Source organism: Equus caballus, chromosome 13 (genome assembly GCF_041296265.1).
Source record: "Equus caballus isolate H_3958 breed thoroughbred chromosome 13, TB-T2T, whole genome shotgun sequence".
Classification (NCBI taxonomy): domain Eukaryota; kingdom Metazoa; phylum Chordata; class Mammalia; order Perissodactyla; family Equidae; genus Equus; species Equus caballus.
This window is the reverse complement of record NC_091696.1, coordinates 29,814,735-29,842,065: the sequence shown is the minus strand read 5'-3', so window position 1 is coordinate 29,842,065 and position 27,331 is coordinate 29,814,735. Positions and strand designations below refer to the sequence as shown.

The 27,331-nt window shown below is 53.6% G+C and overlaps 2 protein-coding genes across 7 annotated transcripts; both read left to right on the top strand.

Annotated features, from left to right (window-relative positions):
- The first annotated feature begins 15 nt into the window (after positions 1-15).
- Positions 16-21,002, top strand: FBXL19 (F-box and leucine rich repeat protein 19). 6 transcript variants are annotated; one of them, XM_070231874.1, is made up of 11 exons: positions 16-90; positions 2,682-2,882; positions 4,318-4,461; positions 4,573-4,659; positions 4,753-4,971; positions 5,480-5,512; positions 6,767-7,278; positions 13,732-13,895; positions 13,985-14,146; positions 18,955-19,173; positions 19,279-21,002. In XM_070231874.1, the coding sequence occupies exons 1-11, from the start codon at positions 49-51 to the stop codon at positions 19,455-19,457; spliced, it is 1,962 nt and encodes a 653-aa protein (XP_070087975.1). In that variant the 5' UTR covers positions 16-48; the 3' UTR covers positions 19,458-21,002. The 6 variants fall into 6 exon arrangements, with proteins under 6 accessions (XP_070087975.1, XP_070087972.1, XP_005598822.1 ...); XM_070231871.1 differs by having other exon boundaries at positions 34-90; positions 5,480-5,641; XM_005598765.4 differs by lacking the exon at positions 16-90 and adding an exon at positions 930-1,381 and having other exon boundaries at positions 5,480-5,641.
- Positions 21,003-21,429: 427 nt separating this feature from the next.
- On the top strand, positions 21,430-27,010 carry ORAI3 (ORAI calcium release-activated calcium modulator 3). The gene is made up of 2 exons (XM_001500978.5): positions 21,430-21,901; positions 25,565-27,010. The coding sequence occupies exons 1-2, from the start codon at positions 21,674-21,676 to the stop codon at positions 26,222-26,224; spliced, it is 888 nt and encodes a 295-aa protein (XP_001501028.1). The 5' UTR covers positions 21,430-21,673; the 3' UTR covers positions 26,225-27,010.
- The last annotated feature ends 321 nt before the right edge of the window (positions 27,011-27,331 follow it).

Here is a 27,331-nt window from a genome sequence, read left to right as displayed (position 1 = left end):
TGTAGTCCTCGTTCCTTTTCACCTTTCCATTGTTCCTGACGAACAGAAATGGCAGCGGGAAGGCAGCAGATGTACTGCGACTCCCGTCAGGTACCACACACGCGGAGGGTTGTGGACAGAAGGGCGTGTGAGTGCCTGGGAAGTAGGTCGGGGGAGAAAGCCATCTTGTTTGTAGTCATCGTTCCCGCTCCTTCTCTATGCTCTGTAACGGGGAGCCTTGGGACAACCGAACTATAACTCCCAGCATCCTCGACTCCAGGCTTGGCACGCCCTCCGCCATCTTGCTTGTAGTCCCCGCTGTCCCCAGCCTCCCATTATTCCCACCGTAGCGCCAGCGTCCGCAAGACTACGACTTCCGTTGTGCCCTGCGCGTGTTGGTCCTGGAAAGTGGAGGTGGTGAGGGAAGGAGGGGGCAGGGGGCGGGGTTCCTCTGGGAGAAGGAGGGAGTAAAGAGGAGGAGGAGGAGGAGGAGAGAAGGAGGAGGGAGGGGAGGGGGAAGAGAGGAGGAAGGAGGAAGGAGCTCAGGAGGGATGAGAGAGGCGGCCAGGGCCCCGGGCCGAAGCAGCGCGGGGCCAGGGGACCAGGGGGGCTGAGGCACCCCAATTGCCCCCTCCCCCTTTCCCTGCCCCCTTCCATCCTTTCCTTCCAACCTCCTGCTTGAGGAAGGGGATTTATTCAAATTTTATTTAAATCTCTATCTCCGGAGCGTCGCGCGCTGGGGGGACGGGGGAGAGGGCGGGGGCGCGCACAGGCTGGGGGGGCGGGGCCGGAGCAGCTTCCTTCACCCCCCTCCCCTCGCCCCGTAGCGGTAGGGCAGGGGGCCGCAGTCCAGGGGCGGGCCCAGGGGAGGGGGGCAGGTTACAGGGACCCCCCCCTCCCCGGGAACCGGCGGTGGGTGGGGCTTGAACCCCGGAAACGGTGGGGGGCCCAGGCCTGGCCCTGGACCCCTGGGCAGTAGGGGCCGGGAAGAGGCCAGTTAAAGGGCCGGGGGCGCTGGGGAGAGGCGGTGCGGGGTTGGGGGAGGGGACCTGGAACTCGGACCCCGGACTGAGTGGGGGCCGGGTAGAAACGGAGCACCCTGCGCCCGAGGAGCCCCCGTTGGTCTGGGGGGGCTGAGGGACTGAGCCCGCCAGAGCAGGACCTCCCCCTGGAAGGGCCGCGCCGCAGCCCGTGGGAGGGCCTCCCCCCCGGTGCCCCCCATCTCCACTCGCCGCCGTCCCGGCCTCCGCCGGAGGGAGGGGCCGAGCGCCCTCGGGGGGCCGTGGACCCCGGCGTTCTGAGCGTTCCGCGCCCCGCGCCGCCCGGCCCCCCCGCCGCTGATGGCCGCCGACCCGCCGGGAGCTGCCGAGAAGGGAGAGATGGCTCCCGGGACACGTGTGAGGTGGGTTCGTGCGGCTCCTTCTCACCCCCAGACCTGGGCAGCTCCCACTCCCATTCATCCTCTGCCCGGCCTCTCTCTACCTTCCCCGCCCCCAGCCTCACCCTCTCTGTGCTCCAAACTCATCTCCAGCCCTCTTTCCTGTTACCTCTCAACCCTGGGGAACTGGCCTTCCTTCCTAGACCCCGCTTCCCTTTGCAGACCCCCATCCCCTCCTGCAGTCGCCGCCTTTCAGGCCCCTCCCCTGGAGCGCTGGAGGGCCCCTTCCACCCATGGATGGGTCTGGAAGTCCGTGGAAAGGGGGAAGCTGGGGTAAGACTCTGGCCTTTAAGAGACCCTCCAGGCCTGCTGAGTCCATATGGGATTTTGGAGGATCTGGTTTCCATGGGAAGGGGAGCCCAAGGGACTCTAGACAGTTGGGGTTGGAAAGCAGCCTGGGAAGCTAGTGGGGGCCAGAGGGGCACATGTAGGACTGAGCCCATCCTGAGTTCTGTAGAGAGGTAAGGCTGAATTCTAGAATCCCAGGGAATCTGGGAGATTGCTGAGGTTTACCTGAGAGCTCCAAGAGGAGGGTGCTTGGAGAGGGAGCTCTGTGGGGAGCAGAGGAGTTGAGATCTTGGGCAGAGGAGGGACTCTGAAGCAACATCTCAGGGGCATCCCAGAGCCCTGGGAAGTTGGGCAGTACAGTGAGTCTTTAGGGATGTTGGGGGGCCAAGGATCCCATTGGATCTGGTGAGGATATCTAGGTTTTGGGGAAGAGAGATTGGGTGGTAGTAGTGTGAGAGAGAGAAAGAAGGGAACAAGAAAGGTCTGGAGCTTCTGCCCAGGAATCTGTGGGTGTCTTGGAGGTAAACCTGGGGAGTTTTAGTTTGGGAAGAGCATGGGGTGTAGTACATTTGGAGAACAGGGGAAGAGTCGGGATTCTCTAAGGTAACTTCACAGACAAGGAACCCTTGGCTTTCCAAGGAGCTTTGCTGTGGGAATGTCAGTGGAGAGGGCCCAGTGACCCCTTTGTCTTCCCTGGGCTAGGTAAGGGGGCACTGAGGAAGGGTTAGAGGAGGAGTGAGGTCGGGAAGCTAGTTCCCAGGCTCCCAGAGGAGCCAGGTTCACTGCTTGAGAGGGAGACCTTGAGCAGAGGGAGTGACCTCCCCCCACCCCCCCAGCAGAGGGATGACCTCCTTATTCCTTGTCTCCCTGGGTAGGAGGGCAAGCTCTCGCTGCCTAGGAGTTGGGGAAGCTGCCAGGAGCCTCCCAGGCCAGGGCCCCGGTTGGCCCTCCTGACACTGCCACCATTCACCCACAGCCCTCGGCGTTGCTGACGCCCCCAATGTCGTCGAGCAGCCGGGGACCGGGGGCCGGAGCGCGCCGACGCCGAACCCGCTGCCGTCGCTGCCGGGCCTGTGTGCGAACTGAGTGCGGGGACTGCCACTTCTGCCGAGACATGAAGAAGTTCGGGGGGCCCGGGCGCATGAAGCAGTCGTGCCTGCTCCGGCAGTGCACTGCCGTGAGTTCTGTCCCCACTCCATCGGGCACCCTTGGGGCTCTGGGGGCCCTTCCCCAGCTGGCCCAAGTGCCTTTCTGGGATGGCTGGTGGCTGCTTCCTAGAGTGTACTGTAGAGTTGCTGTATGTTCACTCATTCATTCACTGGTTTGTTCAGATGTCCACCAGGACCATTTTTGTTCTCAGCTCCAAGGTGCGGGTAATGTTAGGGTGCACAGAAGAATCCGGCCCAGTCCCTACCTTCATACTTTTCCCACTTTCAGAGGCACAGACCCATAAAAAGCTCTGTCCCTCTTATACCCCTCCCCAGCGGTATCTGTGCACAGGGACCCACCCCTGGAGCTGGCCCCTGTGAATAAGTCTTAGCCTTCTTTGGCCTCTTCCTCATCCATCAGAGGGGTCTTGGATTTGAGGCCATGTTTACCCTTTGTGTGACCTTGAGCAAATCACTTTGAACCTTAAGTTATCTTCTCTATAAAAGGTTTCTTTTGCTGAGTTATAAAGATTAAACAATAGCATGGATATAAACGTATCTGCTGCAAGGCCTAGCATGCAGTAGGTATCTGAGAAACACTACGTTTCTTCCCAGACTTCCCCATCCTTTGAGCTTCCCAGGGTCTCAGAGAGGAGCCCTTCCCCAGGAACCATGAGGAGCCAGCTGCCTCCTGTGTGGCAGCCCCCTGCCCCCCACCTTTTTTCCTGCAGCCACTCTTTCCTGGTTGGTTTCTTCATCCCGCAGCCCCTCTCTTCTCTTCCTTTGTCCCCCAACCCTTGCCTCCCTTTCCTGTTTCTTCTTCCTCATCTGCTTTTTCCTTGAGCCTGTCTCACAACTTTCAGCATCCCTGATATGACTCAGTATTACCACTGTCCTCCCCAAAGTCACATTGTCTGAAGTTGGTCCTGTTTTCCCTAGGACCTAGGGTCCTAGGCTGCTGTTAGTGTTCCCAGGGATCTTGCCAAAACCAGGTTCATTATGGGGTCCAGAGCAACCCTGGCTGCCCATTGAGCACATTTGGAGTCACCCCAAGCTGCTGCTGCATTTCCTGCAGCCTTGAATATTACCATCATGTTTGCCTGTGGTCTCTTTCCCTCAAAGCCAGCTACAAAGTCAGGGTCACACAGGCCTTGGGTCCAGCTGCAACAGTCACAACGTTGATGACAACTGTGTATCGAATGCCTCTCATACGTTATCTCGTTCTTAGAACATTTCCGTGAGGGAAAAATTTCTCACCCCATTTTACAGGTAGAGAAACAGCCTTAAGGAGGTGAAATCAGTTGCCCAAGGTCATACTGCAAAGAAGGAGCAAATTCAGGATTTGACCTAGCTCAGCCCATGGGTTCTGAACCTCATCTAGCAGCTGGCCAGGGTCCCCAGAAGAAAGGGTCCTTCTCCTGTTGCTTGTTTTTGGGGTCTCTGATGTCCCCTCTCTACCAACAGCCCGTGCTCCCACACACAGCTGTGTGCCTCTTGTGTGGGGAGGCTGGGAAGGAAGACACAGTGGAGGGAGAAGAAGAGAAATTTGGTTTGAGTCTCATGGAGTGTACAATCTGCAATGAGATCGTCCACCCTGGCTGCCTGAAGGTGATGGCCCTGGGGACCCTGGAGTCTGGGATGGGGCACATGGTCAGAGAGCAAGGAGGTGGGAACACTGTGTCTGGCATCCTACATCCACTCCCTGCCCACTGCCTACAGATGGGGAAGGCTGAGGGTGTCATCAATGCGGAGATCCCCAACTGCTGGGAGTGCCCTCGCTGCACTCAGGAAGGCCGGACCAGCAAGGTAGGGGTAGGAGCTGGGCAGGGTGCTGGACTCTGGGTAGGCGGTGGGTCAGGGAGCTGTGCAGGATCTCACCCCCAACTTACATCTCTCCAGGATTCAGGTGAGGGACCAGGCCGCCGCAGGGCTGACAACGGCGAGGAGGGTGCCAGTCTGGGGAGTGGATGGAAGCTGACGGAGGAGCTGCCACTTCCACCACCCCCGCCCAGGCGCAAGGGTCCCCTACCTGCTGGGCCCCCCCCGGATGATGTGCCTGGACCCCCCAAAAGAAAGGAAAGGGAGGCAGGGAATGAGCCCCCCACCCCAAGGAAAAAGGTGAGCCAGGGAGCATGCTCACTAGGTGCAGCCCAAGGCATTCTGGGAGCTCTAGTCCTGTTCCTTTTTGGGGAGGATGGACCTGGGAGGCAGTGCTCCTTGGGTTCCCCCAGGGGTTGTTGGGAGATGTAGTTCAGGAGGTGTTGGAGGGAGGATGGAGTATGCTTAGTATGGAGGAGAGGTACAGGTAAGGGGCAACTGGCACTGGGTGGGGAAGCTTTGGGAGCCCTGGGTGCTTTAGGAAGGAGGGAGAGAACATGCTCAAATTAGCTGCTACAGAGGAGGAAGGGGGAGCTGGAAAATGGCCTGATGGGGACGAAAGAGAAGATTAGAGCATGCTCAGTGAGCTAAGACTGGTTGCAAGGTGAGCATGCTCAGAGTTCTCCCTGAGATGGGGGCTTCTGGGATTTGTAGTCTAAGAGGAGGGCATGGATCTTAGTTTTGTGGCTACTGAGGGACTAATGGGGTCTCTTCCTTTCCCTGTATCTCCCTCTTGCCTCCCTGGTAGGTGAAAGGAGGCCGAGAGAGGCACCTGAAGAAGGTGGGTGGAGATGCCTGCCTCCTCCGAGGATCGGACCCAGGCGGCCCCGGCCTTCTGCCCCCCAGGGTTCTGAATCCAAGCCAGGCTTTCTCGTCCTGCCACCCTGGGCTCCCTCCCGAGAACTGGGAGGTGTGCCGGGGACCTCCTCCCTCCCCCTCCCACCTTTCCTTGCCCCACCCTCCACCCTAGAGACAGAGATCTGTCCTTTCCTGCTCCCCTTGTCCTGCCCCAGCCCCACTTGGCCACCATGGGCATCTAGAACCCTGGGTAGAATGGGTTGGGGCCAGGCCACAGGAGCCCCTGACTTCCCAAGAACCCTTGAGGTATCATTGGACCTATTTTCCTTGTCTTTCCAAACCTTAAAGGGAAAAGACCTGAGTTCAAATCCCTGCCAACCACTGACTCCCTGTGTGGTCTTGGCAACTCATAGGCTGCTCTGAGCCTCAGTTTCCTCATCTGTGCAATGGACATGATACTACCTACCTTACCCATGAACTGTTTAAATCTAATGAAAGTCATCAAGCTTTGTAAACTATAAAACTTAGCGAGATTTGAGGAAAATGAGGCTCAGAGAGGTTAAATGACTTGTCCAAGGTCACAAAACAAAGCTAGAATTCGGATGTCACTTTGCACTGACACTAAATGCAAGGGTCTGCCTGGTTTTCATCAAATCCTGCCTCTGTCATTTGTCAGTTTGTGACCTTGAGCAATCTCCGTAATCTATCTGAAGTTTGGTTTCCTCATGTCTAAGAAGAGTGGCCCAAGTTGCCACTACATTAGAGTATTGTGAGGGTGTAATGAGTCAGCAAGTATGGGATGTTCTGCCTGGGGCCAGACGGTCGTTGTTACTCTCACACTGTTGAATAGACACTTAGAATTGTCTAGTCCAGCGTTCCACGTTGTAGATGATGAGGCAGGGGCTTCTCAAGGTTACACAGAGAGTTGATTGGCCAAGAATCAAAATTAGATCTCTGATTTCTCCATACCTCATTGCCTTTGGAGATTTATAAGCTATTGAAACCCATAAAGCTTTTAATTCTTTGAATCAGTGCCTTCATGTTACAGATAAGGAAACTGAAGTCCAGAGGGACATGACTTGGCTGAGGGCTCACATCACTCAGGAGCAGAGCCAGGACTCGAACTCAGGACTGTCCCTTGGGCTGTTTATCCCCTGGTGGCTCCTCAGGGGCAGTGGCAGGGGGGTGGGAAAGCATGTGTCAGGCCCTAGAACAGCCTCACCCTATCTCCCTGTAGAAACCAAAGCCGCCTTTGGCTTCTGCCGAAGGCCCGGCAGTGCCGTCCCCATCACCACAGAGGGAGAAGCTAGAGCGTTTCAAGCGGATGTGCCAGCTGCTGGAGCGGGTGCCTGACACCTCCTCGTCGTCCTCAGATTCAGACTCGGACTCCGACTCGTCAGGCACATCGCTGAGTGAGGATGAGGCCCCTGGCGAGGCCCGGAATGGGCGACGGCCAGCCCGGGGCAGCTCAGGCGAGAAGGAGAACCGCGGGGGGCGGCGGGCTGTGCGCCCTGGCAGTGGGGGGCCCCTCCTCAGCTGGCCCCTGGGCCCCGCCCCACCGCCCCGGCCCCCACAGCTGGAGCGACATGTAGTACGGCCCCCACCTCGAAGCCCTGAGCCTGACACACTGCCTCTGGCTGCTGGATCCGACCACCCCCTGCCCCGTGCCGCCTGGCTTCGTGTCTTCCAGCACCTCGGGCCCCGAGAGCTGTGCATTTGCATGCGAGTCTGCAGGACTTGGAGCCGCTGGTGAGTGGCCTGGATAGGCCTGGGTTCCACTGCCAACACTCTCCTCACTTGGGGCCTGCCACAGGTCCCTGATCCTCTCTGGGCCTTGTTCTTGTATTGATAATGCTTCTGTAGGATGTACATATTAGGGTTAGACTTTCATAGTACTCTGCACAGGCTGCTTTCCATTTATGAGCTCATTTAACTCTCACAACAACTTTGTGAGGTAGGTACTGTTACTCCCTTTTCTAGATGAAGCTGAGGTCAAGGTCATGTTGACAGGAAGTGGTAGAACCAGGAATTTGAACCCAGGCCCTCTGGCTCCAGAATCTTTCTTCTTAATAACTATCATTTTAGGGTGTTCAGTATGTGCTAAGCATAGTGCTAACTGCTGTACACACGTCATCTCATTTACTTTTCCCACTCCATCTCCTGGGGATGGTCTTATTGGGTTTACTTAATACATTAAGACAGCCCGTTGCTGAGGTGGCCCCTGCCCTCTCAGACATAGCCATACTTGGGCCTCCTGACTCTGCTCGTAACTTCTTCATGTCCTGGAGCCACCAACAACACCCTCTGCCTATCCTCCCCCCATCTCCCCACTGCTTCCTGAACCTTGTTTATTCAGAAATGTTGGGCATCCTCCCAAGCCCCTGGTCTTCCTCTTTGATCCTGCCCCGACACATTCTCCCCCTTCCAGTCCCCCCATCAAACTCCCACAACACTCTGTTCCCCTCACAGAGCACATTGAGGTCTTCTGCATGTGGACAAGCCTTCATTCATTTATTCATTTTCATGTTCCCATCAGTTGCGGGGGTTGGGGCAGATACTGTGTCTGTTTTATCTTCATGTTCCCAGCACTGGACAAGGGGCAGTGTAGGTGTTCAAGAAAAATTGTATTAAGTGAGTACATTCAGGCTCTTTCCCAGGCACTTACTATGGACCAGGCATCCTATTGGGCACTTTGCAAATGTGAGCTGATTTGTTCCTCATAATAAAAGCCTTGTGAGGAAATAAGAGACACCTGAAGTCACAGTGCAAGGTAATGGCTCAACTCAAACTTGAATCCTTTTCCTTTGGATTCTGGGATGCTAGTTCATGCCTTCTGGTCTCTGGAAGCTACAGAGCTAAGAGGACAGGAGTGCACACTCAAGGTAAATTGCCTATGGTTGAATCTTATTCTCCCTCTGATGGGCTGTATGCCATTGGGCTACTTTCTTAACTTCTTTGTGCCTCAGTTTCTTCATCTGTTAAAATAGGGTAAGCAAAGCATTTACAACATACATTAAGAACTGAGGACAGTACTTGGGAAATAGACGCTACTCAGTGCTTTAATAATAATCATTATTATTCACTCAGTTACAAATATTTAGTGAAAGCGCAGACTTTTATATTCTCAGAGCATAGATCTGTGCCCTTGAAGAGCTCCCAGTTAACCTGCAACATAAAAGCAAATAGTTACAGCAGTTGCTGGGGATTACCAGCCCTGCCTCATGTATTAGTTGAGGAAATGTTTGCTGAAGCCTATTCATCAACGCTAGCCCTGTGCTTGGCACGTGGGATCCAGAACTGAAGAGGACCTGATTTCTGCCTCAAGGAGAGACTTCCAACCAGAAGTGGATGAAGCAGACAGGCCGGACTGCACAGTGGTTTCCGGCTTGGGCCCTGGAGTCTGGCACCCGTGGGTTTCATCAGCTGTGACTCCTGTGCTTCCTGGCTGTGTGGCCATGGGTGGATAGCTATACCTCCCACGGCCTCAGTTTTATCATCTGTAGTCTAGGGTTCATATTAATACTCACCTTGTGGGGATTAAATGAGGTGGTTCCTGCAAAGCACTTAGCACCATACCTGAAGGGTACTAAACAGTTAATAAAATGGTGGGTTTCGATGAGAAGGACCAGGATAGGGCAGAGCAGGGGTCTGAGGGGGCACAGTGGACCAGACAAGAGGCTCTGTCAGGCCTGGGCGCAGAAGTAGGGATGGAGAGGAGGGACTCAGGTTGAGAACTTTTTAAGAAACAGAATGGCTTGGATTTGGTGACTAAATGGCTATGGGGGCAGCAAGGTGATTCTTGAGTTTCTGGTCCACAAGCCTGGGTGGGTAACAGTGCCATTCCCCAGGCTCGGGAATACCCGAGGAAGAGCAGGTTCCAGGGGAAGGTGAAGCACTCAGATTTGATGTCTGATCTGAAAGGCCTGTGGGCCAGTCAGGAGCTAGCAAGAGAGCAGCTGGATGCACAGGTCTGATGCTCAAGAGAAAGATCCAAGTTGAGGAGCTTTTAACCTATAGGTAGCAGCTTCGAAGAAGAGGGCAGAGACAGAATGTCAGGATTTGTGAGTTAGAGAAAGAGCAGCCAGAGACTTGGAGGAGATTGAGGGTGGACGTGTGTCCTAAAGGAGAGATTGAGGAAGGAGTGAATGATGAACAGTGTTGGATGTTGGTCAGAGGTCGTAGGAGATCAAGGACCAGAAGTGGCCATTGGATTTTGCTACAAGGAGGCCTTGGTATCCTTGGCTGTGCTACATACTGGTTAGGGGGGACCAAAGCCAGATCAAGTGGAGTTGAGAATGTCGGCTCCAAGGCAGGGACTTGATCTGTTTGTTTTCTGGTGTGTCTCTAGTTTCTAAGATAGAGCCTGGCAAACAGTAGGTACTAAAAAAATACTTGTTGAATGAATGAACGAAAGTGAAGAAACCAGGATGGAGTGTGGAAAGAGAGAGTGAGGGTGGAGCTGGAGAGAAATTTGTTGGAGGGAGAGCAGGAAGTTGAAGCTTTCCTGTCTGGTGGCTTCTGTCTTCTCTCGGAACTGGGAGGTGAGGTGATCTTCCAAGAACGAGGGGAGAGAGGGTGGGCGGAGGAAGCATGGAGGAGTTGTTAAGTTGCAGGGTAGAGGTTTGGGACTTTGGAGGACATGGACAGAGGGTGGCAAGGAAGGGACTGGAACACAGGATCAGGGCCAGTTGGGGTTGGGAGTAAAGGCTTGGAGATGGACAGATTGGAGGATAGTGGTGGCACTGGTGAGCTGAGAGAGAAGAACTGGCTTTGTTTGGAGCCTAGGAGGTTATGAGCTCCTTACTAGCAGCACTTTGGTCTGGTCCATCTTTATGTCCCCAGAGGGCCTCTGCAAGAGGACTAGAGTTTAGAGTTTTCGAGGTGGGCTTAGTAAGGGGATGACTTAGGGAGTGGCTGGAGTCAAGGAGAAGATGAGCAGGTTGGGGGACTTGCACATCCAGCCCCGGCTGCAGATAACAGCATGCCTTGGCCTCTTAAGAATTCTTCCTGCCTCTTGCCTTAGTGTCATTCCCCAGCTTCGAAAGAACCCGTCCGTGACTCCCTGTCACCCTCACAATGAACTTCCACAGTGCTATTTGATGTTTGGACATGAACAGAGCCCCAGTTTCTGCCCTAAACACTTCCCCTGCACTGTCTCCCTTCATTTTTGCAGCAAACCTTTGAAGTAAGTGGTGCCTTTACCCCATTTTATGGTTTGGAAAATGGAGGCCCAGAGAGGGCAAGTGACTTTCCTAAGGTCAGTCTAAGCACAGAAGTAGCAGAGCTGGGGTTTAGATCCCCATGGCACTCACAGTCTTCACCTCTGAGCTTTGTGGCTATGACAGTCCAGCCTGGCATTCCAACCCTCCTTGACATGGCATCCCTACCCTGGGCCTCCTCTGCAGCCTGACCCCTGCCTCTCCTCTGCTCATAGTTCAGGCTGTCAGTCCCAACCAGCTTGGTCTAAGCCCTGGATCTGCTACAATTCAGTAGCTGTGGGACCTTGAATAAGTTTCTTAACCTCTCTGGGCCTCATTTTCCTTAACTGTACAAAGGAGATGATAATAACAGTATTGACCTCCTGTGGCTGTTGTGAGGTAAAATGCTTAATGCATAGAACTGTACCTGGCAGATAGTAAGCCCTCAGTAAACACTAGTTGTTGGTGCTGTGATCATCCTAACCCTCATCCTTCTCATTATTTGGAGATGATGAATTGCCCTTTGTTCCTGCTGCTGGAGGTATCGGAGCTCTCCATTTTCTCGCTATGTCCTGGGCTTGGACACTGGTTCTTCCCCATCTGGAAGGCACACCCTCTTCCTCTCGACCTGTAGCCAGAATAACTACTGCCTTCCTTCAAGTCACAGATCAGGCATTGTCTCCCTGGGAGGCTCCCCTGTCCCAGTCCTCTCATTGACTCTTATCATGTCCATTGTCACTTCAGTTTCTGTGGACTGGCTGTGTCTCCCCCATTTTGTGACTGCTCCATGCCCAGTAGAGGCTGGACACTTAGTATTGTAGGGCCCCCAGTCACTTTGGCTGCTACTCTGAGGTTTAAACGGGTCATATAAGGGCAAAGGGACCAATTAGCTCCAGTCAAGAAAAGTCAGGGAAGACTTCCTGGAAGGAGAGGCGCTGGAGCTGAGCCCTGAAGGGTCTGGGTTGGTTGGCATTTCTGGCAGAGGCACGTGTGCCAAAATGTCTTGGCACTAGACAGCATTGTATGTCTATAGGCATTAGATGGTTTGGCCTAGCTCTTGTGGAGTGTGATACAGAAACAATTGGGGGCCTGTATGTGCCCCCAGGGGGCAGGGTTCCCTATAGCCATGGAAGATCCAGGAGAACTTCAAGGTGGTGGTGGCAATTGAGCTGGAACTCCAGACTGAGTCAGAATGGGCAGGGAGAGGTTTTGGTTGGAGCAGGATTTCACAGAGTGGAAGGAGAAAAGGGCCGAGAAGCTGGGTTGAGGGTAAGTTGTGTTGTTTTCCTTTTCCTTTTTAGAATTGGAGAGATTTGCAAATGTTGATCGCAATGTTTATTGTTATTAAATGTTTATTGGTTGAATGGAAGGAAGCAGGAGAGGGAGAGCTAGAATGCCAGAAGAGGGCTGAGTGGCGGACGGTGGCAGGTGGGACAGGGGAGTGGAGTTGTTCGGCTAGAAGCGTTAGTGTCTGTACCTTCAGCATTTCCTAAAATGTCACCCTGGGGTTCTGGAGTAGGCCTGGCAGTTTTTTAAGTGGCACAAAAACATGGCTTAATCCTTCTGTTAGTTTTAAAAAGGGCGTCTCTCCATTGGGTGCTGTTGTATCTTTTACACCTCTCTAATGCTTAATCTTCCTGTTTAATGAAAATAGTCTTTAGGTGGTAACTGAAAGCCACAGTAACACCTGACTAGAATTTAATAACCCTGGTTTGTTTTTACTGTTTTTATTTCTAAGGTTAACATATTTATGTGAAATAATATTGGTTTTAAATGCAAAGAGGTGATCGATTTAAAGATAAATTCATGTTCTGTAGATAAGTGGATAGCAAATGAGTGGAGTTTGGGGATAAGGGCTTCTTGAAAGGAAAGCCCTTCTGAATGGAGGGTGGAGGGAGGGGAGATACAGCTTCCTGGGCCCCTCCCACCCTTGGTGCTTCTGATGCCGTCCGTCTGTCCCAGTGGGAATTTCCTGACATGCCGTTGAGAACTACTGTAGAGGAGAGTTTTCAAACTGAGTCTCGAGGAATTTTAGTGTACACAAAGTGTTAATAGATGACTTTGGGAGAGGTGGGGAAGGGTTCCCTGGTAAAATAAGCTTGAGAAGCCCTTTTCCAGTTCACTGCATGTTAGACTAGTTAAGGCTCTCCAAATGCTGGGATCAGGAAACCTGTTTAACTTTCGTTCAGGCCTCATTTGTCTTTGTAGCTTCAAGTCCTGGGACCTAGCAGGCGTTCCTTAAACATGGATTAAGTGAATAAATGAAAAGCTATAAATGAAGTGTGTTGTGGGAGAGGCTCAGTGGAAGCTTCGAGTAGTTCACACTGGCTCGGCACCATTCATTCATTCAACAAACATGCAGCAGATAGCACTGTGCCAGGTGCACGGTAGGTTAGGTATACTGAAGGGAGAAATCCAGAACTGCCCGTGTGGAGCCTACATTCTAGCTGGAGGGACATGTAATAAAATAGAGAAAATCAGGCCGTAAGTAAGGCCTTGGGCAGCTGGCCATCAGGATGGGGCAGATGTGGATCAAGGGCAGAGATTAGTGAGGAGATGAGAAGTCTGCATGGACCACCATAACTTCAAGACAAGCCCAAGATGGGGGACAGGGGCTGCTGACAGATCCCTTTGGTGTTGCATCAAATACACTGTGTAGGATGTGTCTTTGACAAAACGCTTTATAAGCTGTAAGGCCCACAAACTAATGACCTCATTTGATCTTACTGCAGCCCTGTGGGGCAGGCTAATTCTGGATCGTCTTTATTTTATAAACAAGGCCTCTGACGCTCAGGGAGAGGAATGGACTTGCCTAGGGTTTCGCATCCAGTTAGTGATGGAATAGAGCCCCAAACCCAGTGCTTTTGGCCTGGGACCAGGAGCTTCCTGCCTACCTGGCTGCGTGAACCAGGAGGGAACTAGGGTGAACCTTAAGTATGGAGAGGATTGTGGACTTCCTGAGAGCTGAGGACTGAGGTCTGTGTCTCCTCCTTGTGGCTGGCAGGTGCTACGACAAGCGTCTGTGGCCTCGAATGGACCTGAGCAGGCGGAAGTCACTGACCCCACCCATGCTCAGTGGTGTGGTTCGTCGCCAGCCCCGAGCCCTGGACCTCAGCTGGACAGGTGTCTCTAAGAAGCAGCTCATGTGGCTTCTGAACCGACTGCAAGGTAGTGCGGGCTGGTGAGGCAGGACAGGGTGAGGAGGGAGACAGACCTGGGATAGAGTCCTCCTAGTACCAGCTTCCTGACCCCCCCAGGCCTGCAGGAGCTGGTGCTCTCCGGCTGCTCCTGGCTCTCTGTCTCTGCCCTGGGCTCAGCCCCACTGCCAGCCCTGCGGCTCCTGGACCTCCGCTGGATCGAAGATGTTAAAGACTCCCAGCTCCGCGAGCTGCTACTGCCTCCGCCTGACACCAAACCAGGTGCAGCCTCTGTTGGGTCATTGGAGAATGGGTTGGGTGAGGTTGGGGGTATGAGGCCTCCAAGGTCTCTTCTGACTCATGCTGAATGTTGAAGGATTTGAAGAAAGGACAGAACAGAGGGCTGGCCTGGTGGTACAGTGGTTAAGTTCACATGTTCCACTTCGGTGGCCCCAGGTTCGCCAGTTCAGATCCTGGGTGTGGACCTACGCACCACTTGGCAAGCCATGCTGTGGTAGGCGTCTCACATATAAAGTAGAGGAAGATGGGCATGGATGTTAGCTCAGGGCCAGTCTTCCTCAAAAAGAAAAAAAGAAAGGACAGATAGAGGGCCCTGCTTGGCAATGTTCATTCATTCATTTACCTTCTGTGTGCTCGGCCCTGTGATAGGAGCTGAGGGAACAGGAATGAAGCCTCTAGGGGGCAGTAATGAAACGCAATATAGGAGAGGAGGATGACGTGAGAATTCTGGGGGAAGCCAGGGCATGGTGGATAGATATTAGTGAAGTTGCTGGGTATGGTGGGCACTACTGGAGAGCCTCCTCCAAAGGGAGCTGTGGCGATTGCCATGGAAGAATGCAGGCTCAATGTGGCCAGTCAGTTCCATTTGTCAAGAGGACCCAGAAATAGAGATTTGTCTGTGAAATATCCTGGTTTTTAAATGATGGCAGTTTGTTCAGATTCTTTTAAAATTCGTGTGTGGACCCAGTAAAAATATGAGCAATAGATTTGCTCCCTAGACCCCTTGCCCTACAGTAAAAGGACAAGGGTTTTGCCTGAGACAAGAGAGCATAAAGAGGGAGCCAGTTGGCTTAGAAGGTTGCATGGGGGAGGTGGTATCATCTCCCAAGTCAGACCAGCCACCCCTTCATGCTGAGTCAGGTGCCAGTACCCTGCCAGGTGGAGTCAGCTTTTATCATTGAACACATACTCCAAGCCTGGCCCTGTGTAGGGCCCTGGAGACCTCAAACTGAATCAGCCCCTTTCCCCACCCTGGTGGAACCCCAGTCATGCAGAAGACAAAGACTCAGAGATGGAAGGTTATGGCATGATGTGGTCAAAGGGTGCGGGGATGAGAGAAGCCCTCCTTGAGGGCTTTTTGAACTGAGTCCTGAAAGGGGCAGAGTTTTCTCAGGGAGTGTGAGGCAGAAATAAGCAGTTTTGTAGGGCATGAGGCCCATATTGGCAGAGGGGGATACTGGGATCTGAGGCTGGTCAGGTGAGCTGAGGCCTGGTCACATGGAGGTGTGGGGTGGATCACTGAGGCCTGGGGCCTCCTCATCTAACCAGGAGATGGGATGTTCACAGCATGTTCTCTGGTCCCTATTAGTCTGTTCACCACACTAAAGCCAGGGGAACCATCCAGAATGGCAAATCTGTCCATGTCACCCACATACTCTAAACTCTTTCTCGTTGCTCCCCGGTGCTCTTTGGATAAAGACCAGTATTTTGTCTTTGAGGCCTGGCATGGTCTGGCTCCCACTGACCTCTACTTTTTCTGCATTTTGGTCACCTCAGCCTCCTTGCCAGGTTGCCTCCAGCACAGGGCCATTGCCCACTCCTCTTTGCCTTCGTCTAATTAACGCATAGTCATCCTTCAGTCCTCAGTGTAAATGCCAGTTCCTCCTAGAAGTCCTCCATGATCCTCTCCTGCATTGAGATCAGAGTCCCTCTTCAGCTTTGAGAGTGGTCCTCTCCCAGCATATCACTGTATGGTAGTGAAATGATTTGATTAAAATCTGTTTCCTCCCACTACGTTCTTTTTTTTCTTTTTTAAGATTTTATTTTTCCTTTTTCTCCCCAAAGACCCCCGGTACATAATTGTATATTTTTAGTTGTGGGTCCTTCTAGTTGTGGCATGTGGGATGCCGCCTTAGCATGGCTTGTTGAGCAGTGCCGTGTCCATGCCCAGCATCCGAACCGGTGAAACCCTGAGCCGCTGAAGTGGAGTGTGCGAACTTAACCACTCGGCCACAGGGCCGGCCTCCCACTAGGTTCTTAAGCTCTGCGAGGGCAAGGACTGTCTGCTCGCCTTAGCCACAGCTCTCTTTTATAGCTCCCTTCTTCCCACCCTACCCTGCTTCACACAGCATTAGAAGAAGAGTAGAGAAGCAGCTAAGAGTCTTGCCATTTTCTGGACAAGGCCCTAGAGGCCCAGAGGGGTTGAGTGACAGCCAGTCACACAGGCAGAAGGCAAACCAGAGCACCTACCCACTGCCCACTCTGACTGGAATTGGACTGAGCCAGGAAGATTTGGGTGGGCTGAGGGTGGGCACTGGGAACAGTGTATTCCATGAGCTAAGAAAGTGTTGGTTGGCTGGCAGACTGACCCCATTCCTCCTGCCTGAATTCTCTTCAGTCTAAGCCTCTTTATCAGGAGCTTGCAAAGATGAGCCATCCAGGCCCTCAAGGCCTATTTTGCATGTTGGGACTCTACACCCACTTTTCTTTCCCTTTTTTTTTTTTTTTGAGGACGATTAGCCCTGAGCTAACTACTGCCAATCTTCCTCTTTTTTTGCTGAGGAAGACTGGCCCTGAGCTAACATCCATGCCCATCTTCCTCTATTTTTTTTTTTTTTTGTACGTGGGACGCCTACCACAGCATGGCTTTTTAGCAAGCGGTGCCATGTCCTCACCCAAGATCCGAACCAGTGAACTCCAGGCTGCCGAGAAGCAGAACATGCGAACTTAACTGCTGTGCCACCAGGCCCGCCCCTATACCCGCTTTTCTTATCTTGGCTCCCTGGCTTCATTCCTAGAGCAAAACTTAAAGTTCTTCTACTTCTTTGCTTTTGCCCCTCCTATTCTCTGCCTGGGAGATACTTCTCCCACCTGTCTGTACATTTAGATCCTTGAAGGCCCAGCTGAAATGCTGCCATCTCAGTGAAATCTTCACTGATGCCCACTTCCCCCACCCGAGCCAGAAGTAACCTCTGCTTCCCTCTAATGGCTTTTAGTTGTGGCTAAGATCCTGTCTCCAGGCTCTCAGCTCCTCATAGGAACAAAAGGGGGTGGAATTCAGGGCTTGCCAAGTCACGTGCCCACAGAGGAGGCCTGGCAGGTAACAAGTGATGGGCTTGGCACAGGACATCAGGGAGTAGCGAATAGCACCTAGCAACCTAGCTCCAGCTTATCATCGTCAGGTGAAAGGGGTAGCCCAGTGATGCTAGGTCTTATGATTTTTCAGGGAAAAACTCAATACCTAAATTTCTTTATAAAAATGTCCTTTCTGTAGCATTAGTCATTAAGAAAATTTTTAGCACCACGAACACTCCATAAATCACTTGTGTAGGCTAGTTTTATGACTTTGTGACATCTGATCTGGTTTATCTAAGGGCTAGGGCTGGTGCCTGTGGAGATAGCATTGTGGTAAGTTTGGACTTGGAGTCAACAGGCCTGGTGTTCTGCCTCTGTTACTTCATACTCATGTGGTCCTGGACAGATGCTTAATGATTTGAGTGTCAATTTTCTCATCTGTAAACAGGAATGATGATTAGAGAAAAACTTGTCTCCCAAGGCTGTGGTTCTTAAAGTGTGGTCTCTGGACTGGCAGCTTCAACATCATTGGGGAACTTGTTAGAAAAATAAAGTCTGAGGCCCCACCTTAGACTACCTAAACTCTGGTGGGGCCAGCCATCCATTTTAACCAGCCCTCCAGGCGACAGAGGAGCCTGTCTAGTTTGAAAGCCACTGGCCTAGGGGCAGGCAGCCACTTAGCCAGTGCCTGGTCCACAGTGAGTGCTCAATTAATGGCTTCTGGTGCACCATAGGCACTTAGTTAAAAAATAAAAACCATAATGCAGGAATGTGGTAGATGTGATAAAAAGAAAAGCAGACCATGTGCTTTGGGTGCACAGATAAGGGGAAGGAGCTCTTCTACCCTGGAGATGGAAGAAGAGGAGGGCTTCTTCTTCTTCTTTCGGCTCAGACCGGAAAGCCAGGGACACTGGCCAGCAGAGGATTGAGTATAGCTGGCCACAGGGAGAGTCTCTCAGGGCAGGGTCACCTTCAGGGTTTGGCCCAAGTGTTTGGGGATGAGGGAGAGGAGTTGGGAGCTGAGACAGGGACGAGACCTTATAGGAATGTTTTACCAAGGAGATGGACCTTCTCTGAGGTGCCCTCAGAGAGTTCTTGGCAGAGGAGGTCCCACTTGCGTTTGAGAATGGCTATCTTTGGATGCTAGGTCGAGAGGAGAGACTGGAGTGAGTGAGAAGGCTGGGGCAGGACTTCAGGCAAGAGTGGTGTTGGCTCAGAGTGGTGACAAGGGGAATGGAGAGAAAGGGATCCAGATGATGACTTTATTAATCATAGAAGGAGAGGGAGGTGGAAGAGCAGCCTGGGATAGCAGTCCGCTTAGGGATGTTATTTGTTGGGTGAGTGAATATGTATATATATATTGAGCACCTATGTCCCAGTTGCTGGGGATAGAGCAAGAACAAGACAGACAAAAATTATTGTTTTCATGGAACTGACATTCTAGTGGGAGGAGAGAAAAAATATATATATGTCAGATGGTGAGAAAAGGGGAAAAAAATAATTCAGGGAAGGGGTAGGAGTACGTGAAATGTTATAGTTTCAAATGGAGTAATCATGGGAGGCCTCTCTGTGGAGGTGATGTGAACAACAGACACATGAGATGCAGTCAGGTTTGTGTAGGTATTTGGGAGAGGGTGAAGCAAGTTGAGGCTCCCTTATAGCAGGAGCAGGTTTTAGGTGCTTAGGAATATGAGTGTGGAGACACAGCTGTTTTGGATGCCTAGGTGCAGGGATGGGAGCATCCAGAAGTACTGACCTCTTATCTGCCTGCCCAGGGCAAACAGAGAGCCGTGGGCGACTGCAGGGGGTAGCAGAGCTGCGCCTGGCAGGCCTGGAGCTGACAGATGCCTCACTGCGGCTCCTGCTGCGCCATGCACCCCAGCTGAGTGCCCTGGACCTGAGCCACTGCGCCCACGTTGGGGATCCCAGTGTCCACCTCTTAACGGCTCCCACCTCCCCACTCCGTGAGACTCTGGTACACCTCAATCTCGCTGGTAAGCATGGTCCCATCTGTCCATCTGCTAGCCTGTTGGTCCCCATGGCTAGTGGCTACCCCCTACTCAGCTTCCTGGTCTCAGCTACCACTGCCCCATCCCCAGGTTGCCACCGCCTCACAGACCACTGCCTCCCGCTGTTCCGCCGCTGCCCGCGCCTACGCCGCCTAGACCTGCGCTCCTGCCGCCAGCTCTCACCTGAAGCTTGTGCCCGGCTGGCAGCTGCTGGGCCCCCTGGCCCCTTCCGCTGCCCAGAAGAGAAGCTACTTCTCAAGGACAGCTAGTTGGGCGCCCCCCGCCCTCCCCCAGGACTCATCAGGAGCCTGGACCTCGGGCCTTCATTTCACCCCTGCCAGGAGGCCAGGTTACCCACCTCATGACTTGGATTCCTGCCCAAGGACTCGAGCCAGCCTCCCCCCTCTCTACCCCCTGCACTGATATCTCTGGGGGTCCCTCCTTCCCATCCCCTCCCCCTTCCACCTGCTTCATTGTCCATCCCCTGGGGGGAGTGTGTTAGAGGTACTGGGGGGTGCTGAGCCAAAGGGATGGTGGGAGGGGGGTTAAGGTGCAAGTTTGAGGGAGGGAGAATGGGGAAAGGGTATCTGCACACAGGATACTGGGAGCCAGGGGGCTGGGGGAGGTGGAGGATGGGCTGGGGGAGGGGGGCAGAAAGCAGACCACCAAGGGTTCAGGGAACAAAGACCAGATACTTGGAGTTTGGGGGTGGGGTGGGAGGGCCAAAAAGGGAAGCCAGAGGAGCAATTGGGGATCCAGGTGTCAGAGGTGGGAGGACTCGGGGAACCAGGGGAAAGCCAGGGCTGAATGAGGGGTGGGGGGCAAGAGCAGGTGTGGGGGCAGTAGTACCCCCTCAGGGGGTCACCCCTATCCTTACCCCCTCCCCAGATTTCAGTTCCCCCCAACTCTGACTCCTTGAACGTCACTGACAATGGCAGCTATTGTGAGGAGTGGGGGCCGTGGGCCTGCCCGCTGGGCCCAGGGGAGTGGTGAGGGGTACCCCAACCCCCTACCTGCCTCCCTGCACAATACTTGAACATTCATCTGTACTGAAGTGTTACTTGAACCGGGGGAACCTCGGACCTGGGGGAGCCCGAGTGTGAGGGGATGGGACCACCTTGGACTGAGACTGGACCGGTGGGCACCGAGTTTGAACTGCGCCACCCCCAGGCTCTCTCTTGCTTTACTGTATTGAGCAGCCCCACCCCTCCTGACCTGAGGTGGGGGGTGGGGTGCCAGCCCAGTGATGGGGAAGATGGGACTCCTTCAGCTTGGCTCTTCCCACTCTTTCATCGTCATGGAAACTTGTACCCCATTTGCCCAGGGAACTGCCACTCCTGGTTGCCATGGAACTAGCAGCCAATGGACACCTCCCAAAGCCAGTGCTAAGGCTGGAAATGGCCCCTCTTAGTTGCCATGGGAACTTAGTAACAGACTCACTTGGCTCTCCCCAGCCCCTTCCTCCAGTGAGGGGGCGGGGCTTGGGAAGCCAGGGGGAGGAGTCGGGGTCCGGTCCCGTCCCTCAGCCCAGGCCTTCTGGGGGAGCCGGGTTGTACCACGTAGGGGAGGGGGGGATCTATCCACATACCTCAGGTAACAAGGGAGGTGCGCGGGTGGGGGGAGGGACTGGGCGGACCAAAGGCCGGAGGGGAGGGCGTCCTGGGGATCGCGAAAAGCTTGAGGATGGGGCCGCTTGGGAGAGAGGGAGGAGGCAGCCCTGCGGGGGACAAATGGGGGACCCAGCCGGGCTGGGCCCCTGGACCCCGGGTCTGTACAATACGGTTTGCTATAAAACTCAAAATCTTCCAGCCTGGGCCGCCGAGTTCGTGTGTCTGTCTGCGGCTTTGGGGGAGTCGGGGTAGGGTGGGGATGACCAAAGCGCTCACCCTTCGGGGGTTTCGGAGGAGGTGGCTGTTTGGATGGATCCGGGGAGTTTTGGACTTCCTAGGCTTTTCCGGACCTGAGAGGAGACAGGGTCCCATGCAGTCCCTAATATGGATGGGCTCACCTTCCTTGAGTTCACTATTTAGGTAGGGGTTTGGAGTTTGGACGTCTGGAGGTGGCTAGATGTACCTGGAATGGTTCAGGGCCCGGGAACTTACAGTCACTGGCTGAGGCTGGGCGTTCATCTCAGCAGGACTTGGGCCTGGGTGAGATTCTGGGTGGACTGGGGTCGCAGGGTCCTTCGGGATCTCTGCGGACGGTCCCCCCGGCTCCACCCCATCATGTGGCCGCCCCGGCTCCGCCTCCGCCCCAGTTCCTCTTTCGGTCTTTCTGTACTGCTACGTCCCGTAGGGTTCCCCGCAGACGCCTGCTCTTCCTTCTCCGCGCGGGCCGCCGCTTCCTGGGCTCCCGCCGCTCGCATCCTACCTCGCCCCGACGGGGGATGGGGCCTTTCCCCGGCCTGGGCCGGCCCTGCTGGGGCCCCCGAGGCGACTCGGCCCCGCCGTGATCGCCCAGTCCGCCTGTTGCTGTGGCCCCCAGGATGAAGGGCGGCGAGGGGGACGCGGGCGAACAGGCCCCGCTGAACCCGGAGGCCGAGAGCCCCGCGGGCTCGGCCACGTACCGAGAGTTCGTGCACCGCGGCTACTTGGACCTCATGGGGGCCAGTCAGCACTCGCTGCGGGCGCTCAGCTGGCGCCGCCTCTACCTCAGCCGGGCCAAGCTCAAAGCCTCCAGCCGCACGTCTGCCCTGCTCTCGGGCTTCGCCATGGTGAGGGGAGGGAAGGGGCACACAGGGTGGGGGTGAGGCACATGGGGGGCACGGGCCGTTGCGAAGTGAACGGGTACTCAAGGGAGGCAGGGGCAAGGGAAAGACGGGGTTTTAAGAGGTAAAAGAGGGGAACAAGGTCCCAAGGAACTACACAAGTCTCTTTTAGAGGAGTGTGTGTGTGTATGTATGTATGTATGTATGTAAGCAGGTCCCTAGCAGAATGGGCCATAGGGAGGATAAGCAAGTCCCAGAGGTTTAATGGCAGACAGAAGTCATGTTACGAGGATAGACACATCACCATAGGGGATAAATATGCAAAGATGGGGCAAAGAGGTCCAAAAGGAGCACAGTCCAGGCAGAAGTGATTACTAGGTCCCCATGAAAGGTTCAAAGGGACATCAGAGCTAGGTGGGGGCTGCATAAACAGGGCTGGAGGTAGAGGTGGGGATCAGAGAGGATAAGCTGGATGGAAGGGTACCCAACTGAAGGTGGGTGGGCCCATCCCAAGGAGGGCAGTTAGTCCCCAGCAGGCACAAAGGGTGCTTAGTGCAGCCCAGGGAAGCTCTGAGAAGAGAGGAAGCCGATGGGGAAAGAAACTGATGAGGAAACTGATACATGATTCTTAAGCTGATAAACTACAGGTGTGGGCAGATTAAAGCAGCTAATGGTCCCAGCAGAGGCGTCATAGGAAGTGAGACTGAGGGAGGTCACAGGGTGAGGAGGAGTCAGCAGGCACAAGCCCTGACTCCTCCCTGCTCATGGCCAGCTGTGTGACCCTGGACAGGCCTCCAGCCCCTCTTAGGCCAGTGGGAAATTGTGAGATCATGGAGGGTGCACCCTCTGTAGCCTGCCAAGTACCCGCCCCAGGATGAGCTGTGATTCTTGTCATCAAACCCTAGATCCAAGTGTGTCAGAGCAAGACACACATCAGAGATGCCTCAGACTATCTGTTGCTTGGACAGGCCTGGAAATCATGGCACAGAATGGGGCAGTGGCTCTGCTAAGAGCATTCAGCAGATGAAGGATATAAAATAGACTAGGACCCGGGGTCACTGGACTGTTAGTCTAGGGTTTTCCCACCATCATAACAGGAAGAAGGAGAAAGTGGGCTGGAGGGGGGTCCTCATAGGAACAAGAACGAGCTCCCAGGGGGTGAGGGTGCGGGTCCAGATGAGATAGACAGGTCATAGCACTAGGTAATTTGAGTTAGTCTCTGCCCCTCTGTGCCACAGTCTCTGTACGTGAACACAAAGAGAAAGTCTATCCCTAAGGGTCATCTTAAGTCTAAGGTTTTCTGTGGGGGTGCCCAGGGCCCACAGGCCAGCCCACCCCAACTGGGGTCATCTAAGGACAGGGAGTTGGCTCCCCTTCCCCTGTACAGACTGCAGAGGGAAGGGAGCAGCCCCATGGATCTAGCTGAGGGAGGTCCCCCACCCCCATTTCACCCCATGGTCCAGCCTGTTCCCAAGGGGACAATCCGGCCTGCTGCTGGACTTGCAGGTTGCTGGGGTAATGGCTTAGGGCCCAGGACCTTCTCTGCAGGATCAAGAGGCCAGATGAGAAGGTTCTGGGGGCAGGACTGGCCCTAGTCCTGCCAGGGGAGTGCAAGGCTGGATCAAGCTCTGGGAGAAACCAGGATTTGGCCTGGCCCAGATCCCTGTCTGTGGAAAACACCTGCTGACACCCGCCATGGCCCAATTTCCCAAAATACTCAGCCTTGTCTTCCTACCACCACCCTCTAAGCTCTGCACTTTCCTTCTTCTCCCAGCCCTAGAGACATCTAATGGATCCTTCAAGAACTAAGCATGGAGAAAGATCCAGATTCTGGAATCCAGTTGGCTTGGGTTAGAATAATACTAAACAAATTGTATTGAACTGTCACTAAGTACCAGGCACTGTGCTTAGGGCTTTTATGTGCATCGTCTTTCTATTACCCTGTGAAGTAGGTACCACTACTATGGCCATTTTACAGATGAGAAAACTGAGGATCAGAGGTGTTAAGACATGTTTCCAGGGTCCACAGCAAGTAAGTGGCAGGATTTGAACTTGGCTCTAGAGTCCAAATTTATAGAAGCCTAGAACATGATCATCAACTCAAATGTTTGCAAATGCCAGAGTTGGCTGGGTGGGGACTGTGGCTATCAAGAGACCCCATGACCTGTTCAAAGGGAGCAGCCATGACAACTCTAGCTGATAGTTGCCATGTAGGAATGTGGTCCTGGTGTCACCAGATCTTCCAAATTTTCAAGAGGATCTGGGAATGGGAATATTTATATGAAATCTCTTGAGTTTTAAAAGTTGGCAACTTAATTCTTTTTTAAACACACTGCATGAGCCAAGCAAAACATGTCTGTACGCTGACTTGGGTTTATGGTGTGCCAGTGTGCAAACCCTGGCCTTGAACTTTAGTGTCCATTCTATTAATAACAGCGAACACCTAGTGCTTACTATGTGCCTTGCACTATTCTTATCACTTGATGTATATTATCTCATTTAATTTCCACAACAATCCTATAAGCCAGGTAGATGCTATTATCAACCCTATTTTTCAGATGAGGAAATTGAGGTACAGAGAGAACTAAGTCACTTAGGATTACACTGCTTGTAGAGCTGAGAATGAACCCAGGTAGCCCAGCACCAGAATCTGTGCTTTTTAACCCCTGTGTTATAACAAGGTAACATTGTCAGAAATATCATCCAGGGGCTGGCCCGGTGGCACAGCGGTTAAGTGTGCACGTTCTGCTTCGGTGGCCTGGGGTTCACTGGTTTGGATCCCAGGTGTGGACATGGCACCACTTGGCAAGCCATTAGAGGAAGATGGGCATGGATGTTAGCTCAGGGCCAGTCTTCCTCAGCAAGAAAAAAAAAAAAAAAAGGATTGGCAGCAGATGTTAGCTTACGGCTGATCTTCCTCAAAAAAAAAAAAAAGAGGCCGGCTCCATGGCCGAGTGGTTGGGTTCGCGTGCTCCGCTGCAGCGGCCCAGGGTTTGGATCCTGGGTGCGGACATGGCACCGCTCCTCAGGCCATGTTGAGGCAGCGTCCCACATCCCACAACTGGAGGGACCTGCAACTAGGATATACAACTATGTACCAGGGGGGTTTGGGAAATAAAGCAGAAAAATAAAAAGAAGGAAGATTGGCAACAGTTGTTAGCCTAGGTGCCAATCTTTAAAAAGAAAAAAGAAAAGGGGGCTGGCCTCGTGGCCGAGTGGTTAAGTTCGCTTGCTCTGCTGCAGGCGGCCCAGTGTTTCGTCAGTTCAAATCCTGGGCGCGGACATGGCACTGCTCATCAAACCACGCTGATGCAGCGTCCCACATGCCACAACTAGAAGGACCCACAACGAAGAATATACAACTATGTACTGGGGGGCTTTGGGGAGAAAAAGGAAAAAACAAAATCTTAAAAAAAGAAAAGAAAAGAAAAGAAAAAGAAATATCATCCAGCTCTCTTGATAGCCAGCTGGGGAAACCAAGGCCCAGAACAGGACAGAGCCTTGCCAATGCTGCCCATTCATTCACTCAGTGAAGACTGGATGCCTTCTTTCTGCCAGGCACTGTTCTAGGTCCTGGGGATACATCGATGTATAACAACAGGCAAAAAAAAACCCCTGTATTGTTGAGGAGGTTATGGGCACTCAATCCATTCCCTCTTGTCCCCACAGGTGGCCATGGTGGAGGTACAACTGGAGAGCGACCACGAGTACCCACCAGGCCTGCTGGTGGCCTTTAGTGCCTGCACGACCGTGCTAGTAGCTGTGCACCTCTTTGCACTCATGGTCTCCACGTGTCTGCTGCCCCACATTGAAGCCGTTAGCAACATCCACAACCTCAACTCTGTCCACCAGTCTCCACACCAGCGACTCCACCGCTACGTGGAGCTGGCCTGGGGCTTCTCCACTGCCTTGGGCACTTTCCTCTTCCTTGCGGAAGTTGTCCTGGTTGGCTGGGTCAAGTTTGTGCCCATTGGGGCCCCCTTGGGCACACCAGCCCCCATGGTACCTGCCTCCCAGGTGCCTGGGACTCTGCCATCAGTGACCAATTCCCTTAGTCCAGCTTCCAAGCCATCCTCTGCTTCTGTAGCCCCGTCACAGGCTGAGCTGCCTGAGGCCTGCCCACCCCAGCAAGCATGTGGTGGTGGTGGGGCCCATGGACCAGGCTGGCAAGCAGCCATGGCCTCCACGGCAATCATGGTACCTGTAGGGCTTGTGTTCGTGGCCTTTGCCCTGCATTTCTACCGCTCCTTGGTAGCACACAAGACAGACCGCCACAAGCAAGAGCTAGAGGAGCTGAGTCGCCTGCAGGGGGAGCTGCAGGCTGTGTGAGGCTGGTGTGAGCCATAGCTGCAAACACTGCCTCCCTCAGGGTTCTGCAGACCCCATCTCTGCCCCTGCCTGGAGACACTACCTGTGGCCACTCTCAGGTAGAGACCAGATTCCTGCTCTCAGGATCCTTTGGGCTGGGCCTTGGGGCTCCCACATTCCCAGGGATTCTCCCTGTCAGTTGGTCCTATGGGTTTTGTAAGTTCTACTCTACATCTGGACTGAGAGGAGGTGGAAGGTCCTCAGTCCAAGGCTATTGCGGTAGGTAGAGGGGAGGGCAGGCAGACCCTGGTCAGACCTTTGGTGCTGACCCTTAACCACTTGCCCCTATACAGGATGTGGAAGTCAGAGAGTTACACGCCCACCCAGCTGCCCCAGAAGGCTGCCAACCCTTGCTTTATTTTTGTAGAATCTATTTTATGGATGGAATTTGGGGGAAGCTTTTCTCCATCCTCAGATTTTGATGGGTTTTACACTCTTGCTTTAGTTGCTGTAGAGAGGGATTTGGGTGTTTCTACCCCAGGCATAGGTCCAGGAGGAGCCTCCCTATTTTGGGAGGTTGAAGTGCTTGCCCCACTGCCCTAGACCCACACTTATGCTTCTATATCTTGTTCTCACTCTCCTGGACCAGGGCTGGGGGTCTGTGCGCCCAGCCTGACTCCCTAGCAAGGGTTGGGGTGAGGAGGTTTTAAGGGAGAACGTCCAGCCCCTAGCCCTTGGAATACAGAACTATTCTAACACTGCATTTTTGGTGCACCTTCTTTTGTATAATAAATTGTGTTTCACAGATGTCCCTGTGGCTCTGAATGGGGTGAAGGGGAGGCCTCCTTGGGGTCAGGTGAATTGTTCCTAAGAGTCAGATGGAGACAAGTGTACCTGGGGGTGGGGGAGAGTGGGTTCCAGGTATGACTCCCTTCTAGTGCTGACAGGGGCCCGTAGCTTCTGAATGTGGCGACTGTGTTATTCCAAGGCTAAAGGCTTTTGCACTCTTGTTCCTGAGCCCAGGGTCTTTCATCTCTTCCAATGAGGATTTAGTATGTTTCTTTTAGTTTAAGTTTCTTTTTTGAGTGACAACTACTTAGTAGGAGCTTTTCATAGGTTGTCTTGTTT

Excerpts from the sequence above, each read along its gene's own strand:
- FBXL19 (XM_070231871.1), top strand. The coding sequence starts at position 49 with ATGGCAGCGGGAAGGCAGCAGATGTACTGCGACTCCCGTCAG. Across the intron at positions 2,883-4,317 it reads TGCTCCGGCAGTGCACTGCC|CCCGTGCTCCCACACACAGC; the intron begins GTGAGTTCTGTC and ends CTCTACCAACAG. Across the intron at positions 4,462-4,572 it reads TCCACCCTGGCTGCCTGAAG|ATGGGGAAGGCTGAGGGTGT; the intron begins GTGATGGCCCTG and ends CACTGCCTACAG.
- ORAI3 (XM_001500978.5), top strand. The coding sequence starts at position 21,674 with ATGAAGGGCGGCGAGGGGGACGCGGGCGAACAGGCCCCGCTGAACCCG. Across the intron at positions 21,902-25,564 it reads TGCTCTCGGGCTTCGCCATG|GTGGCCATGGTGGAGGTACA; the intron begins GTGAGGGGAGGG and ends TTGTCCCCACAG.